Raw genomic sequence first — 17,340 nt, forward strand, 5'->3', positions numbered from 1 at the left:
ATTGTGTTGGAGAGAGTTGAGTTATGTACTAGACTGGTGGGGGTCAGGGAGAGAGTTGAGTTATGTACTAGACTGGTGGGGGTCAGGGAGAGAGTTGAGTTATGTACTAGACTGGTGGGGGTCAGGGAGAGAGTTGAGTTATGTACTAGACTGGTGGGGGTCAGGGAGAGAGTTGAGTTATGTACTAGACTGGTGGGGGTCAGGGAGAGAGTTGAGTTATGTACTAGACTGGTGGGGGTCAGGGAGAGAGTTGAGTTATGTACTAGACTGGTGGGGGTCGGGGAGAGAGTTGAGTTATGTACTAGACTGGTGGGGGTCAGGGAGAGAGTTGAGTTAGGTACTAGACTGGTGGGGGTCAGGGAGAGAGTTGAGTTATGTACTAGACTGGTGGGGGTCGGGGAGAGAGTTGAGTTATGTACTAGACTGGTGGGGGTCAGGGAAAGAGTTGAGTTATGTACTAGACTGGTGGAGGTCACGGAGAGAGTTGAGTTATGTACTAGACTGGTGGGGGTCAGGGAGAGAGTTGAGTTATGTACTAGACTGGTGGGGGTCAGGGAGAGAGTTGAGTTATGTACTAGACTGGTGGGGGTCAGGGAGAGAGTTGAGTTATGTACTAGACTGGTAGGGGTCAGGGAGAGAGTTGAGTTATGTACTAGACTGGTGGGGGTCAGGGAGAGAGTTGAGTTATGTACTAGACTGGTGGGGGTCAGGGAGAGAGTTGAGTTATGTACTAGACTGGTGGGGGTCAGGGAGAGAGTTGAGGTATGTACTAGACTGGTGGGGGTCAGGGAGAGAGTTGAGTTATGTACTAGACTGGTGGGGGTCGGGGAGAGAGTTGAGTTATGTACTAGACTGGTGGGGGTCAGGGAGAGAGTTTAGTTATGTACTAGACTGGTGGGGGCCAGGGAGAGAGTTGAGTTATGTACTAGACTGGTGGGGGTCAGGGAGAGAGTTGAGTTATGTACTAGACTGGTTGGGGTCAGGGAGAGAGTTGAGTTATGAACTAGACTGGTGGGGGTCAGGGAGAGAGTTGAGTTATGTACTAGACTGGTGGGGGTCAGGGAGAGAGTTGAGTTATGTACTAGACTGGTGGGGGTCGGGGAGAGAGTTGAATTATGTACTCGACTGGTGGGGGTCGGGGAGAGTGTTGAGTTAAGTACCAGACTGGTGGGGGTCGGGGAGAGTGTTGAGTTAAGTACCAGACTGGTGGGGGTCAGGGAGAGAGGACTGAATAGTGGAACATACTGCTAGTCTGTATGACTTTTATCTCGTTAGTTCTTTACGTCAATGATGTGAGATAAACTTCTCAGCAACTTATCTTTGATCAGTGGTTGAACCAAGCTACCAACAGCAAACTCATCTGTTCTGAAAACCCCCACAGGAAACTGCTCACAGGGCAGCAATGTTTCATAGTGTCTGCTATAATATCACCTCTAACTTTCTACTGCTTAATTTCACCTCTTATAAGGGTTTACTGGACAACTTGAATAAGGTCTGGATGTCTTATATTGAAAACAGTACAACTAAAGGAGTCTGTATTGAAAAGATGCCCACTTCCTGTTTTCAACAGCTGCTGGGTTGTTCCGTCCTGCCCTGGGGGTCTGCTGTCCTGTGGGTTGTCACTCTGGCCTTGACCTAACACACCTGAAACCAATAATGAATGTTTCACTAAGATCCTAAAGCTGAGTGGGATGTGTTGGGTTGGGGTGGTGGAGGACGGGCCGACCCAGATACACCTTACAGTATGTACAAAAGTATGTGGACGCCCCTTCAAATGAGTGGATTTGGCTATTTCAGCCACACCCCTTCCTGACCTGTGAAAAAAAATTGAGCACACCACCATGCAATCTCCATAGACAAACAATAGCAGTACAATGGCCTTACTGAAGAACTCAGTGACAATCAATACGTCACCATCATAGTAAGCTACCTTTCCAACAAGTCTGTTGGTCTAATTTCCACCCTGCTTTAGCTGCCCCGGTCAACTATAAGTGCTGTTATTGTGACGTGGAAACGTCTAGGAGCAGCAGTGGCTTAGCCTCGAAGTGGTAGCTCACACAAGCTCACAGAACGGGACCGCGAGTGCTGAAGTTTGTCGCGTGTAAAAATCATCTGTCCTCGGTTGTAACACTCACTTCCGAATTCCAAACTTCCTCTGGAAGAAACTTCAGCACAAGAACTGTTCGTCTGGAGCTTCATGAAATGGGTTTCTACAGCAGAGCAGCAGCACACAAGCCTAAGATCACCATGTGCAATGCTAAGCGTCTGCTGGAGTGGAAACACTTTCTCTGGAGTGTTGAATCACTTTTCACCATCTGGCAGTCCGTACCACAAACCTGGGTTTGGCAGATGCCAGGAGAACACTACCTGCCCCAAAGCATAGTGCCAACTGTAAAGTTTGGTGGAGGAGGAATAATGGTCTGGGGTTGTTTTTAATGGATTGTGTTAGGCCCCTTAGTTTCATTGAAGGGAAATCTAATCGCTACAGCATACAATGACATTCTAGACTATTCTGTGCTTCCAACTTTGTGGCAACAGTTTGGGGAAGGCCCTTTCCTGTTTCAGCATGACAATGCCCCTGTGCACAAAGCGAGGTCCATACAGAAATAGTTTGTTGAGATCGATGTGGAAGAACTTTACTGGCCTTCACAGAGCCCTGACCTAAACCCCATTGAATACCTTTAGGGATGAACTGAAACGCCGACTGCGAGCCAGGCCTAATCGCCCAACCTCACTAATGCTGTTGTGGCTGAATGGAAGTAAGTCCCCGCAGCAATGTTCCAACATCTAGTGGAAAGCCTTCCCAGAAGAGTGGAGGCTGTTATAGCAGCAATGTTCCATCATCTAGTGGAAAGCCTTCCCAGAAGAGTGGAGGCTGTTATAGCAGCAATGTTCCAACATCTAGTGGAAAGTCTTCGCAGAACAGTGGAGGCTGTTATAGCAGCAAAGGGTGGACCAACTCCATATTAATGCCCATGATTTTGGAATCAGATGTTAGACGAGCAGGTGTCCACATACTTTTGGTCATGTAGTGTACAATCCCCTTCCATGCAAATGTGTAACTCTCTTTGCAGATGAGATTAAATCTAAATTAAAACATTTGCTTTTGTCAGTTTTCTAAATCATTAATTTCAGAGGTCAGGGGTCAAGATGAGCCGGACCAAGAGTGGAAAAGGTTGCTGGTTATGATGACATCACTGGTGAGAAGTCAGTAAAGACAAGATATTCAGTTGGCTGCATGTTAGTCTGTCAGCCCTATCTCTGTTGACATCTCATTTCTCTCCTCGCCTTCTCGCTCTCTCTCCTCCTGTCTTCTGTTCCCTCGTCTCTCTCCTTCCTCTCTCTCTCTACCTGTTGCCTTGGTAACAGATCTCTATCATCTACACCCCCCTTCTCCTACTCTAACATCAGACCATTATAATATATAATATGTCAAGTATTAGTAGTTCCATAAAACACTACTTGTTATTGGGTTTTAGAATGGTTTGTATGGACACATGACTTTCTCCATGTGGGATAATAAAGTTGACTAATATTGAACTGCTATAATCACTGTAGATTTATAGTCTACCTACCTGGTGGACTGACGCTTTGAGCCTGGAGATCTGAAAAGAAAGAGAGAGACAGAGGAGAAAGAGAGAGAAAGAGACCGAGAGATAGAGAGAAACAAAGGAGAAAGGGAGGAGTCAGAGGAAGAGAGAGACAGAGGTTAAATGAACATCAACATGACCTTTCATGATGTGATGGGGAAGACAGGCTTATCGTTGGTATGGTGCAAACAACACCCATGTGTAAACACATTCCCCCTCTCTGCTCTACCCTTCCCTCCCTCCTACCCTCCTCTCCCTACCCACCTTTCTCCTTCTCAAATCTCTCTCCACTACCCTCCTCCCTTCACTCTCCCCTTCCCTCCTCTACCTTCCTCTCTATCCCCAACCCCAACAATCTCCTCTCACCTCTCCTCTCTCAATTCAAATCTCCTGCTCTCCTCTCCCCTACCCTTCACTATACTCTTCCATCCTCTCTCTCCTCCTCTACCCTCCTCTCTCCTCCACCCTTCTCTCTCCTCCACCCTCCTCTCTCCTCCACCCTTCTCTCTCCTCCACCCTTCTCTCTCCTCTACTCTTCTCTCTCCTCCACCCTTCTCTCTCCTCTACTCTTCTCTCCCTCCACCCTCTCCTCCTCTACCCTCCACTCTCCCCTACCCTCCTCTCTCTCCTCCCCTTCTCTCACCCCTACCGCCTGTGCCCTATATTCCTCTCTCCTCTACCTCTTTCTCTAAAACTCTTCTCCTCTCTCCCCTACCCTCCTCTCTCCTGCACATATCTCTCTCACCCCTATGCTCATCTCTCATCTACCCTCCTATTTCCAATACCCTACTCTCTCTCCCTACCCTCCTCTCTCCCTCCCTCCTCTCTCTCCTCCCCCTTCTTCTCTCTCCCCTCCCCTTCTCTCTTCCCTACCCTCCTCTCTCTTCTACCCTCCTTTCTCCCCTCCCCTCCTCTCTCCTCAAACATTTTCTCTCTCTCCTATCTTGCTCTATGCCCTCCCCTCCCATCTCCTCTCCCATTCTCTTTCCCATCCCCCCCCCCTACCCTCCTCTCTCCCTACCCTCCTCCCTTTCTCTCCTCCTCCTCAAATCTCTCTCCCCACCCCTCCTCTCTATTCCATCTCTCTCTCGTTCACTCTCACTTCCTGACATGTAGTGTTGGACCTGTTGATCTTGACTCAGCTCATAGACCTCTATCATCTACACCCCTCCCTTCTCCTACTCTAACATAACACCAATATAATATATAATACATAATATATACTCTCATTCATTTACATAGAGACAGATACAATCAATCATTGACACACTGAATATACAACAGTCAGATGCATGACACCATCACAACTTAACTGACATTAGTGCCTGTCCCCAGATGGACAGTTAGACTACAGTAAAGTACATTTACAGGTGATCACATTTTTACTGATTGCTTCCAGTTGCATGTTATTTTACTAACCCTGCAAATTATAATATATCTTACAATATCAAAACATATCTCAGTAACTGTCACAAGTGTATAGTAGTATAACAGCATCCTACCTGTGCTCCACAACAGGGTCATCAGTACCACTGCAGGTATCATGTCTGTCTCTAACTGGGGCTCCACTGACATACACAAGTCACTGTCATGTAGAGAGGACTGAAGACTGGAACGTGCTGCTCGGCTATATGACTTCTATGTCATTCGTTCGTTAGGTCTTTGATGTGAGATAAACTTCTTAGCAACTTATCTTGGATCAGTGGTTGAACACACTACAGCAAACTGAAAAAGTCCACAGGAAACTGCTGACAGAGCAGCAACATTTCACATAGTGTCCTATAATATCACCTCTAACTTTCTATTTCTTGAGTTCAAGGGGGGAGAAGAGGGGATAAGAGGAGAGGGGGGAGAAGATGGGAGAAGAGGAGAGGGGGAGAAGAGGAGGAGGAGAGGGGGAGAAGAGGAGGAGAGGAGAGGGGGAGAAGAGGAGAGGAGGGGGGAGAAGAGGAGAGGGGGAGGGGGAGGGAAGGAGAGAAGGGGAGAGGAGGAGGAGGGAGAAGATGAGAGGAGGGGGGAGAAAGAGGAGAGAAGGGAGAAGAGGAGAGGTGGAAGGGAAGAGGAGAGGAGAGAAGGGAGAGGAGGAGAGGAGGAGAGGAGGAGGAGGAGAGGAGAGGAGAGGAGAGGGGAGGGGGGAGAGGAGAGGAGAGAAGGGATAAGAGGAGAGGAGAGGAGGGGAGGAGAGGAGAGAAGGGAGAAGAGGAGAGGAGAGGGGGAGGGGGGAGGAGAGAAGGGAGAAGAAGAGGAGAGGGAGAGGAGGGGGGGAGAAGAGGAGAGGAGAGAAGGGAGAAGAGGAGGAGGAGAGGGGGGGAGAAGAGGAGAGGAGGGGGTAGAAGAGGAGAGATGAGGGGGGAGAAGAAAGAGAGAGAAGAGAAGAGAAGAGAAGAGGGGGAGAAGAGGAGAGGAGGGCCTGCCTGCAGTATATACACGAAATCAACAAAAGTATGTGGACACCTGCTCGTCAAACATCTCAATCCAAAATCATGGGCATTTGCATGGATTTAGTACCCCCATTGCTGCTATAACAGCCTCCACTCTTCTGGGAAGGCTTTCCTCTAGATGTTGGAACATTGCTGCGAGGACTTGCTTCCATTCCAAGAGCATTAGTGAGGTCGGGCGATGAGGCCTTTCAGTCAGCGTTCCAATTCATCCCAAAGGTGTTTGACGTTTTTAATGTCAGGGCTTTGTGAAGTTCTTCCACACCAATCTCAACTAACCATTCATGTATTGAACTCGCTTTGTGTACAGGGGCATTGTCATGCTGAAACAGGAAAGGGCCTTCCCCAAACTGTTGCCACAAAGTTGGAAGCACAGAATAGTCTAGAATGTCATTCTATGCTGTAGCATTGAGATTTCCCTTAACTGGAACTAAAAGGCCCGAACCATGAAAACAGCCCCAGACCATTATTCCTCCTCCACCAAACTTTACAGTTGTCACTATGCATTGTGGCAGGTAGCGTTCTCCTTGCATCCTCCAAACCCAGATTAGTGTGTTGGATTGCTAGAAGGTGAAGATGATTCATTACTCCAGAGAATACGTTTCCACTGCTCCAGAGTCCAGTGGCTGTGAGTTTTACACCACTCAAGCCGACGCTTGACATTGCCCATATTGATCTTAGGTTTGTATGCAGCTGCTCGGCCGTGGAAACCCATTTCAGGAAGCTCCTGACAAACAGTTTATTGTGCTGATGTTGCTTCCAGAGGCAGTTTGGATCTCGTTAGTGAGTGTTGCAACCAAGTACAGATGATTTTTACACGTTACCCTCTTCAGCACTCGGCGGTCCTGTTCTGTGAGCTTGTTTGGCCCACTACTTCTTGGCTGAGCCGTTGTTGGTCCCAGATGTTTCCACTTCACAATAACAGCACTTACAGTCGACCAGGCAGCTCCAGCAGGGCAGGAATTTGACAAACTGACTTGTTGGAAAGGTGCCATCCTGTGACGGTGCCATGTTGAAAGTTACTGAGATCTTCATTAAGGCCATTCTACTGCCAATGTTTGTCTATGGAGATTGCATGGCTATTTGCTTAATTTTAAACACCTGTCAGCAACTGGTGTGGCTGAAATGGCCCAATCTACTAATTTGAAGGGGTGTCCACATACTATTGTATATATAGTGTATTCACCCAGCTGTCTGGTCCAGGAGTATATCACCTGTGATGCTGTCTGGTCCAGGAGAATACCACCTGTGATGCTGTCTGGTCCAGGAGAATACCACCTGTGATGCTGTCTGGTCCAGGAGAATATCACCTGTGATGCTGTCTGGTCCAGGAGAATATCACCAGTGATGCTGTCTGATCCAGGAGAATATCACCTGTGATGCTGTCTGGTCCAGGAGAATAGCACCTGTGATGCTGTCTGGTCCAGGAGAATACCTCCTGTGATGCTGTCTGGTCCAGGAGAATATCACCTGTGATGCTGTCTGGTCCAGGAGAATACCACCTGTGATGCTGTCTGGTCCAGGAGAATACCACCTGTGATGCTGTCTGGTCCAGGAGAATATCACCTGATGCTGTCTGATGCTGTGCTGTCTGGTCCAGGAGAATAGCACCTGTGATGCTGTCTGGTCCAGGAGAATACCTCCTGTGATGCTGTCTGGTCCAGGAGAATATCACCTGTGATGCTGTCTGGTCCAGGAGAATATCACCTGTGATGCTGTCTGGTCCAGGAGAATATCACCTGTGATGCTGTCTGGTCCAGGAGAATATCACCTGTGATGCTGTCTGGTCCAGGAGAATATCACCTGTCACAACATTGGGACGGCAGGGTAGATTCATAAAGTGGAGTGATGATGTTTGTAAGGATCAGACTGTATAGGCTATATTACATGTATTTAGTGTATTATTGGGGCAGCAGGGTAGTGGTTAGAATGTTATGTAAGGATCAGACTGTATAGGCTATATTACATGTATTTAGTGTATTATTGGGGCAGCAGCCTAGTGGTTAGACTGTTATATCAGGGTCAGACTGTATAAAAGCCAAGTACTAAGAATGAAGAGTCAGTTCTTCCATGGAATTGTTCAGCTTTGTTACTGTTTGTAATAAAGTCTAGTTGAATTCACAGGTTCTGGTTTTGGTGAAATAGTTGATTCAATATTTTCCACAACAGTCAATGTGTCAAAACTGTAAGAACATTGAAATTAAGTTGTTTTCAAGTCGTTATTAACAACAACCTGAAAATAAATATTTAAAACCTTCAACTAAAACCAAACGTATATTGGACGTTGGGTATAGTCTTCTTTTCAACGTCTTTTCAATTACATTTAGCTTGGTGGTTCAGCCCAATGTCAAAACACAGCTTTAATGTGTCCAAATTAATAACCAATATGCAGAAACCATTTGTGATATTGAAAACCTAAACATAAAATGTACCATCTGCACAAACATCTGCAACAATAGTCATATTACTTAAACAAGCACCTTTTAAAATGCAGGAGCACCAGAAACACTGTTGTTTTGACAAGTAGCAATAAATCACTGATATCAATTAGGGGGAAATCAGGTTGTTGGTGCTGTTGAAACTAACACAACTAAAAACACATGGAAATGGGAGATATATTTTACCTCCCTGGTTAGAGGACAACCTGCAGAAGACAGTCAGCTACATTTTGGAGAGATGCATTTACATTTAGAGGTCGTTAAACAAAGGAACGCAACACTTATTTTTCATCACTCATCGATATCATGTTGAAATCATTTGTGTGAGAGTCTGGAGATGAGGTTGTCCTGTTAAAACTAACAGCTCAAAAATCACATGGAATCTGGGAATAATGTGTACATCACTGGTTAGAGGACAACTTGTAGAAAACATCTAGCTACATTTTGATTCCAGTGGGTCACCAATGCTGTAAGTGTAACACAGCTCTTTTTGTGTTAGTCACTTTCTGTTATATCATATAAATATCACTCTTTCAATTCAGAGCCTGGATTTTCCCCCATGAGGATAATATCCATATTATGCAGAAATCAATTGAACAGGGGGCAAACGTTTAGTGTTCTACATTGTGACATCATTAAAATACTCCTTCTACAATGTTTAAACATTCTACACTGTGACATCATTAAAATACTCCTACTACAATGTTTAAACATTCTACATTGTGACATCATTAAAATACTCCTTCTACAATGTTTAAACATTCTACATTGTGACATCATTAAAATACTCCTACTACAATGTTTAAACATTCTACATTGTGACATCATTAAAATACTCCTTCTACAATGTTTAAACATTCTACATTGTGACATCATTAAAATACTCCTTCTACAATGTTTAAACATTCTACATTGTGACATCATTAAAATACTCCTACTACAATGTTTAAACATTCTACATTGTGACATCATTAAAATACTCCTACTATGTTTAAACATTCTACATTGTGACATCATTAAAATACTCATTCTACAATGTTTAAACATTCTACATTGTGACATCATTAAAATACTCCTACTACAATGTTTAAACATTCTACATTGTGACATCATTAAAATACTCCTTCTACAATGTTTAAACATTCTACATTGTGACATCATTAAAATACTCCTACTATGTTTAAACATTCTACATTGTGACATCATTAAAATACTCATTCTACAATGTTTAAACATTCTACACTGTGACATCATTAAAATAGTCCTACTACAATGTTTAAACATTCTACACTGTGACATCATTAAAATACTCCTTCTACAATGTTTAAACATTCTACATTGTGACATCATTAAAATACTCCCACTACAATGTTTAAACATTCTACATTGTGACATCATTAAAATACTCCCACTACAATGTTTAAACATTCTACATTGTGACATCATTAAAATACTCCCACTACAATGTTTAAACATTCTACATTGTGACATCATTAAAATACTCCCACTACAATGTTTAAACATCCTACATTGTGACATCATTAAAATACTCCCTCTACAATGTTTAAACATTCTACATTGTGACATCATTAAAATACTCCCTCTACAATGTTTAAACATTCTACATTGTGACATCATTAAAATACTCCTTCTACAATGTTTAAACATTCTACATTGTGACATCATTAAAATACTCCTTCTACAATGTTTAAACATTCTACATTGTGACATCATTAAAATACTCCTTCTACAATGTTTAAACATTCTACATTGTGACATCATTAAAATACTCCTACTACAATGTTTAAACATTCTACATTGTGACATTAATTCATTGATATCATGAAACAACTCCTTCATTAATGTATTTTCTGATGTTTGATCAGAGATCTTTTATCAGAGTATCTCTTGTCACATTGATCACAGCTATGAGATTTCTCTCCTGTGTGTGTTCTCTGGTGTATAATCAGATGACTAGATGAAGTAAAACTCTTCCCACATTGATCACAGCTATAAGGTTTCTCTCCTGTGTGTGTTCTCTGGTGTGATACCAGGTTGCTTGACTGAGTAAAACTCTTCCCACATTGATAACAGCTATAAGGTTTCTCTCCTGTGTGTGTTCTCTGGTGTACAATCTGATGGCTAGATGAAGAAAAACTCTTCCCACATTGATCACAGCTATAAGGTTTCTCTCCTGTGTGTGTTCTCTGGTGTGATACTAGGTTGCTTGACTGAGTAAAACTCTTCCCACATTGATAACAGCTATAAGGTTTCTCTCCTGTGTGTGTTCTCTGGTGTACAATCTGATGGCTAGATGAAGTAAAACTCTTCCCACATTGATCACAGCTATAAGGTTTCTCTCCTGTGTGTGTTCTCTGGTGTACAATCTGATGGCTAGATGAAGTAAAACTCTTCCCACATTGATCACAGCTATAAGGTTTCTCTCCTGTGTGTGTTCTCTGGTGTGATACCAGGTTGCTTGACTGAGTAAAACTCTTCCCACATTGATAACAGCTATAAGATTTATCTCATGTGTGTGTTCTCTGGTGTGATAACAGGCTGCTTGACTGAGTAAAACTCTTCCCACATTGATCACAGCTGTAAGGTTTCTCTCCTGTGTGAATTCTCATGTGTACTTTTAGTTAATTTAATCTTAAGTAACTCTTCCCACAGTCAGACCAGCAGTGAGATTTCTTCCCTGTTGGTCTCCATTGGTGTTTCTTGAGGTGTTCTGATCGGGAGGGACTCTTCTCTGCCTCGTCAGCTTCATGATGTTGTTGAGGCTCCCCAGAGGATCCACGATAGTCACGTCTCTCTCCTGTGTGAACAACAAAGTCAGACAGATGGTTAAAGGCCCACAACAGCAGAAATCCACTGTAAAAGGTGATGCCAACAGCGTAGCCATGATGTTGTACAACAATTGATGTCTGTAATGAATATTAAAATTATTTGACAATTGTCTTGAGACAGTCAAGTGAGCAACAATAGTCATATTTTCTCTTGTTTTCACATTAGTAGTAACATCGATGATTGTAGGCTAGAAATAAGTTATTACAGTTGCTGAACCCCTAAGCAGTGTGCCAGACAACCTTTGGTCACCAATATAGGCCCCTTTCTGTGTTTGCTAAATTAGGCGCACGAGGGCAATGCACACGGAATTTGGTTGCAGAAACTCCTCCATGCTAATGTGGAAACCGCTAGTCATACCAATACCATAGACCTACTGTAGGACCCATAACTTCCCCTAACAAACAACATAGACCTACTGTAGGACCCATAACTTCACCTAACAATAACATAGACCTACTGTAGGACCCATAACTTCACCTAACAACAACATAGACCTACTGTAGGACCCATAACTTCACCTAACAACATAGACCTACTGTAGGACCCATAACTTCACCTAATAACATAGACCTACTGTAGGACCCATAACTTCACCTAACAATAACATAGACCTACTGTAGGACCCATAACTTCACCTAACAACATAGACCTACTGTAGGACCCATAACTTCACCTAATAACATAGACCTACTGTAGGACCCATAACTTCACCTAACAATAACATAGACCTACTGTAGGACCCATAACTTCACCTAACAACAACATAGACCTACTGTAGGACCCATAACTTCCCCTAACAACATAGACCTACTGTAGGACCCATAACTTCACCTAATAACATAGACCTACTGTAGGACCCATAACTTCACCTAACAATAACATAGACCTACTGTAGGACCCATAACTTCACCTAACAACATAGACCTACTGTAGGACCCATAACTTCACCTAACAACATAGACCTACTGTAGGACCCATAACTTCACCTAACAACAACATAGACCTACTATAGGACCCATAACTTCCCCTAACAACATAGACCTACTGTAGGACCCATAACTTCACCTAATAACATAGACCTACTGTAGGACCCATAACTTCCCCTACAACAACATAGACCTAGGATTATAAATAATTTAATATTTCAGGTGAAACATGGAAACTAAAATGTGTTTGTCATGACATTTCATAACCTGATCACCAGATAATTGTGTGAATAATCCCACTAGGCTCCTCTGTAATGTGTTGTCATTCTAAATGTCCTGAATGAAGGAAAATAGCCCTGTGTGTTGTACAATAGCCTGTCCATTAAGTAACAGTTCTCTACACAAACAGAGTAATGAGACGCTACTGTAAATCAAGCAGTAACATTATAAACATATTTATAGTGTAGTGAATTCAGGGGGAAGTCCTGAGCTGAACTCAAACCTGGGTCTTAACCATGTTGAGGCTATACAGTGCTGATTTACATTGTTTCTAAACATTGGAGTAAAACATCTTATTTGGGGTTCTGATGTGGTACAGTTGAACTAAGCTCATGAGGTATGTGTTATATTCTTCAAGAATCAATGACTATAAATAATATAAATGTAGCAATTACATATTTCCCTTTAACACCACACATCAGTTCAACAACTGCAGAGTTTGTGCCTCTGTTTTTAAGACAGTACTTACTAGTGTTAATCACGGCCCAGTTTCTCAAAACCATCTTACGGCTGAGTTCACCATCAGAACCATAGGATGCCTTAAGATGCGTTTGGGAAACCGGGCCCAGATGTCCAGTTTCCTCCTCTTCGTCCTCCTCCTCCTTTTTCGATGTGAGAGTCATCTCCCCCTCCCCCTCTTTCACTCCAAAAACTGCATCCTCCTCTCTCTCCGCTTCCTCTTCTTTTACTGTAACATCCTCCTCCTCTTTCACTCTGGACGAGTCTTCCTTTTCTTTCACTGAAACGTCTTTCTCTTCTTCTTTCACGGTAACAGCCTCACCCTCTACTTGTTTTTGTATTGTAACAAACTTCTCTTCCTCCTCCTCTTTCAGGAGAGCTTCTTTCTCCGTCCAGAAGACCTCCTCTTCTTTAGCAGGAGGAGAGCAGCTTAGTGAACTCATGGTCGGAGATGTTCGCTAGCTAGCATTAGCAACTAGCCTAGTTCTAAGCTAATTTAGCAAACCAGCTAGCTGACAAACAACGTAAATATATAATTAAATGGAGCAACACGTACATACGACAGAAGTGTGTTTAATACACAGCGACTAATATACACCAAAACAGTGTAAAGAGAGTGAATGTTGTAGCTATGTTTGCTATAAAGCTACCGAGGTGTCTAACTGTTGTTGTTGAAGGAGCGTCCCGTCCACTAGATTATACGTCACACTGGCAGCGTCGCCTGAACGTAAAAGACGCACATCGCCACCTGCTGACTGGAGGGGCAACGCAGTTGAGGAACCAAAAGTTTATTTTTAATTTATTTCATTAAAGTTGATTATCATATTAAGTCGTTCAAAGAAAAGCATGTGTTGATTGATTCGTTTTTAATGAGTGATAATTTAAAACAAACTCAAGACCCACTACATATTTACATTGAACCATAGTTCTGACATGGATCATTTTGACCCCAGATGCATATCTTTTATCACAGCCAAAATGTGGTTCATTCAATTCATCCTATGTTTCATGACTTTGTCAATCAACTATTTCTTAATACATCTAAATCATGGTTTAGTGTTTCTGTATCAATATGGACTTTTAACAAATTCAAATCCTTTGGAGTCATTTTGACACCAGCCAAAAGCACCTTTGATAAATAGGACATTTATTTCAAATCAAAATCACATTTTATTTGTCACATACAAGTGTTTAGCAAATGTTATTGCAGGTGTAGCAAAATGCTTGTGTTTCTAGCTCCGACAGTGCAGTAATATCTAACAAGTAATATCTAACAATTTCACAACATATACCCAATACACACAAATCTAAGTATTTGAATGTAGGTTTCTCTGTAGACATGATCCATCCCACCAGAGGGTGGAGGGGCACCTGTATCAGTGGTTTTGACCAGATAGACACCTGCAGACACACAGTATAGTGCCTCCCATGTTCCCTCCTAAGATTGGACTTTCTATACCACGTATCACCTGACTGTGTACAAAATTGCCAATGATAGAAACCTCTTCCAGTGGTATACAGTGTATTCATTAAGTATTCAGACCCCTTCACTTATTCCACATTTAGTTATGTTACAGCTTCATTATAAAATGTAATATGTTTTTCCCCTCATCAATCGACACACAATACCCCATAATAACAAACCAAAAACAGATTTGACATTTTTGCAAATGTATTTACTTAAGTATTCAGACCCTTTGCTATGAGACTCGAAAATGAGCTCAGATGCATCCTGATTCCATTGATCATCCTTGAGATGTTTCTACAACTTGATTGGAGTCCACCTGTGGTAAATTCAATCAATTAGACATGGTTTGGAAAGGCACACCTGTCTATATAAGGTCCCACAGTTTACAGTGCATGTCAGAGCAAAAACCAAGCCATGAGGTCAAAGGAATTGTCCGTAGAGCTCTGAGACAGGATTGTGTCGAGGCACAGATCTGGGGAAAGGTACAAAAAATGTCTGCAGCATTGACGGTCCCCATGAACACAATGGCCGCCATCATTCTTAAATGGAAGAAGTTTGGAACCACCAATACTCTTTCTAGAGCTGGCCACCCGGCCAAACTGAGACATCGGGGGAGAAGGGCCTTGGTCAAGGAGGTGAACAAGAACCCGATCACTCTGATAGAGCTCCAGATTTCCTCTGTGGAAACGGGAGAACCTTCCAGAAGGACAACCATCTCTGCAGCACTCCACCAATCAGGCCTTAATTTAGCAGTGATTAAATTGTCAACATTTATTTCAATGGACAATTCTGTGAACTGTTCTGTGAAATGTGTTGGCTAGAGATTAATTGCTGGAGCTTGGAGAGATTTGTAGTCTTGCATGTTGTCTACTTTGATGCTAATTAGCATTTTTGAATCCGAGAGTAGAGACAAATATATTGATAAAAGTATTTGTATTTGTTATTTCATAACCTCACATGGTCTCTCCTATCATTGCTATGCAGACGACACACAATTAATCTTCTCCTTTCCCCCTTCTGATGACCAGGTGGCGAATCGCATCTCTGCATGTCTGGCAGACATATCCGTGTGGATGACGGATCACCACCTCAAGCTGAACCTCGGCAAGACGGAGCTGCTCTTCCTCCCGGGGAAGGACTGCCCGTTCCATGATCTCGCCATCACGGTTGACAACTCCATTGTGTCCTCCTCCCAGAGCGCTAAGAACCTTGGCGTGATCCTGGACAACACCCTGTCGTTCTCAACTAACATCAAGGCGGTGGCCCGTTCCTGTAGGTTCATGCTCTACAACATCCAGAGTACGACCCTGCCTCACACAGGAAGCGGCGCAGGTCCTAATCCAGGCACTTGTCATCTCCGTCTGGATTACTGCAACTCGCTGTTGGCTGGGCTCCCTGCCTGTGCCATTAAACCCTACAACTCATCCAGAACGCCGCAGCCCGTCTGGTGTTCAACCTTCCCAAGTTCTCTCACGTCACCCCGCTCCTCCGCTCCCTCCACTGGCTTCCAGTTGAAGCTCGCATCCGCTACAAGACCATGGTGCTTGCCTACGGAGCTGTGAGGGGAACGGCACCTCAGTACCTCCAGGCTCTGATCAGGCCCTACACCCAAACAAGGGCACTGCGTTCATCCACCTCTGGCCTGCTCGCCTCCCTACCACTGAGGAAGTACAGTTCCCGCTCAGCCCAGTCAAAACTGTTCGCTGCTCTGGCCCCCAATGGTGGAACAAACTCCCTCACGACGCCAGGACAGCGGAGTCAATCACCACCTTCCGGAGACACCTGAAACCCCACCTCTTTAAGGAATACCTAGGATAGGATAAAGTAATCCCTCTCACCCCCTCCCCTGAAAAGATTTAGATGCACTACTGTTCCACTGGAGGTCATAAGGTGAATGCACCAATTTGTAAGTCGCTCTGGATAAGAGCGTCTGCTAAATGACTTAAATGTAAAATGTATTTATTATGGATCCCCATTAGTTCCTGCCAAGGCAGCTACTCTTCCTGGGGTTTATTATGGATCCCCATTAGTTCCTGCCAAGGCAGCAGCTACTCTTCCTGGGGTTTAATATGGATCCCCATTAGTTCCTGCCAAGGCAGCAGCTACTCTTCCTGGGGTTTAATATGGATCCCCATTAGTTCCTGCCAAGGCAGCAGCTATTCTTCCTGGGGTCCAGCTAAAATAAAGGCATTTGTACCATTTTAAAAAGATGACAATAAATTGACAACACACTGTGTCCTCAGTCACCTTGTCCCAGAGAGTTTACATGGTTATCATGTCTAAACAAAACACAGCCCTGTGGGGAAAATGAATGGAACCATCTCCCTGTTTGACCTCTAGTTGTTATGGATATTATGACTCTACAGAGACACACAGTGGACGTGTCAAAATATGTTCCATTGATAAATCACACTTTATTTAACCTCAATGTCATCTTGTGTTTACATGGCATTGTAGATTTTAGCTGTATACAGTGTGTTTTTAATCCTTTCAGACAATGGATTAATCACAATTAAAAATAGTGCACTAACATTACACAAAGTGAACTCAAGTCTGACAGCCCAAACAAACACACACATTCTCAGTCAAAAACACAAGTCAGAACACAGCCTCTCGATTCTCTCATGTGTTTTCAGGTTCTCTGACTGGGAAAATGTCTTTCCACAGTGAGAGCAGTGGTATGTCTTCTCCTCCTGTGTATTTGTATGTATTCCTTCATGCTCTTTCAGGTACCTTAACCGGGTAAATCTCTCTCCACACTGGGAGCAGCGGTACATCTTCTTACCTGTGTGTGTCCTCTCATGCTTGTTCAGGTTTCCTACCTGGCCAAAACTCTTTCCACAATGGGAACATTGGAAAAGCTTTTCCCTGTGTGGCCCCTCTCATGTGTTT

General features: G+C 43.6%; 1 protein-coding gene and 1 long non-coding RNA gene across 2 annotated transcripts in view; both read right to left on the reverse strand.

Moving 5' to 3' along the window:
• Positions 1 to 5,360, reverse strand: part of LOC135570987 (scavenger receptor cysteine-rich type 1 protein M130-like) — a 70,886-nt gene extending 65,526 nt beyond the window's left edge. Inside the window, exons 1-2 of the mRNA XM_065016803.1 lie at positions 5,093 to 5,360; positions 3,576 to 3,605 (exon numbers count right to left, since the gene is read on the reverse strand). Coding sequence (XP_064872875.1) covers positions 3,576 to 3,605; positions 5,093 to 5,165 — 103 coding nt within the window. The 5' untranslated portion in view covers positions 5,166 to 5,360. The remainder of the gene's footprint in view (positions 1 to 3,575; positions 3,606 to 5,092) is intronic.
• Positions 5,361 to 8,373: 3,013 nt separating this feature from the next.
• Positions 8,374 to 13,689, reverse strand: LOC135570983 (uncharacterized). Its single transcript, XR_010463616.1, has 2 exons — positions 12,991 to 13,689; positions 8,374 to 11,284 (listed from the first exon to the last, which is right to left on the reverse strand). It is a non-coding gene; the product is annotated as an uncharacterized LOC135570983 (long non-coding RNA).
• Positions 13,690 to 17,340: the final 3,651 nt, after the last annotated feature.

The sequence above is a fragment of the Oncorhynchus nerka genome, unplaced genomic scaffold (genome assembly GCF_034236695.1).
Source record: "Oncorhynchus nerka isolate Pitt River unplaced genomic scaffold, Oner_Uvic_2.0 unplaced_scaffold_865, whole genome shotgun sequence".
Lineage (NCBI taxonomy): Eukaryota > Metazoa > Chordata > Actinopteri > Salmoniformes > Salmonidae > Oncorhynchus > Oncorhynchus nerka.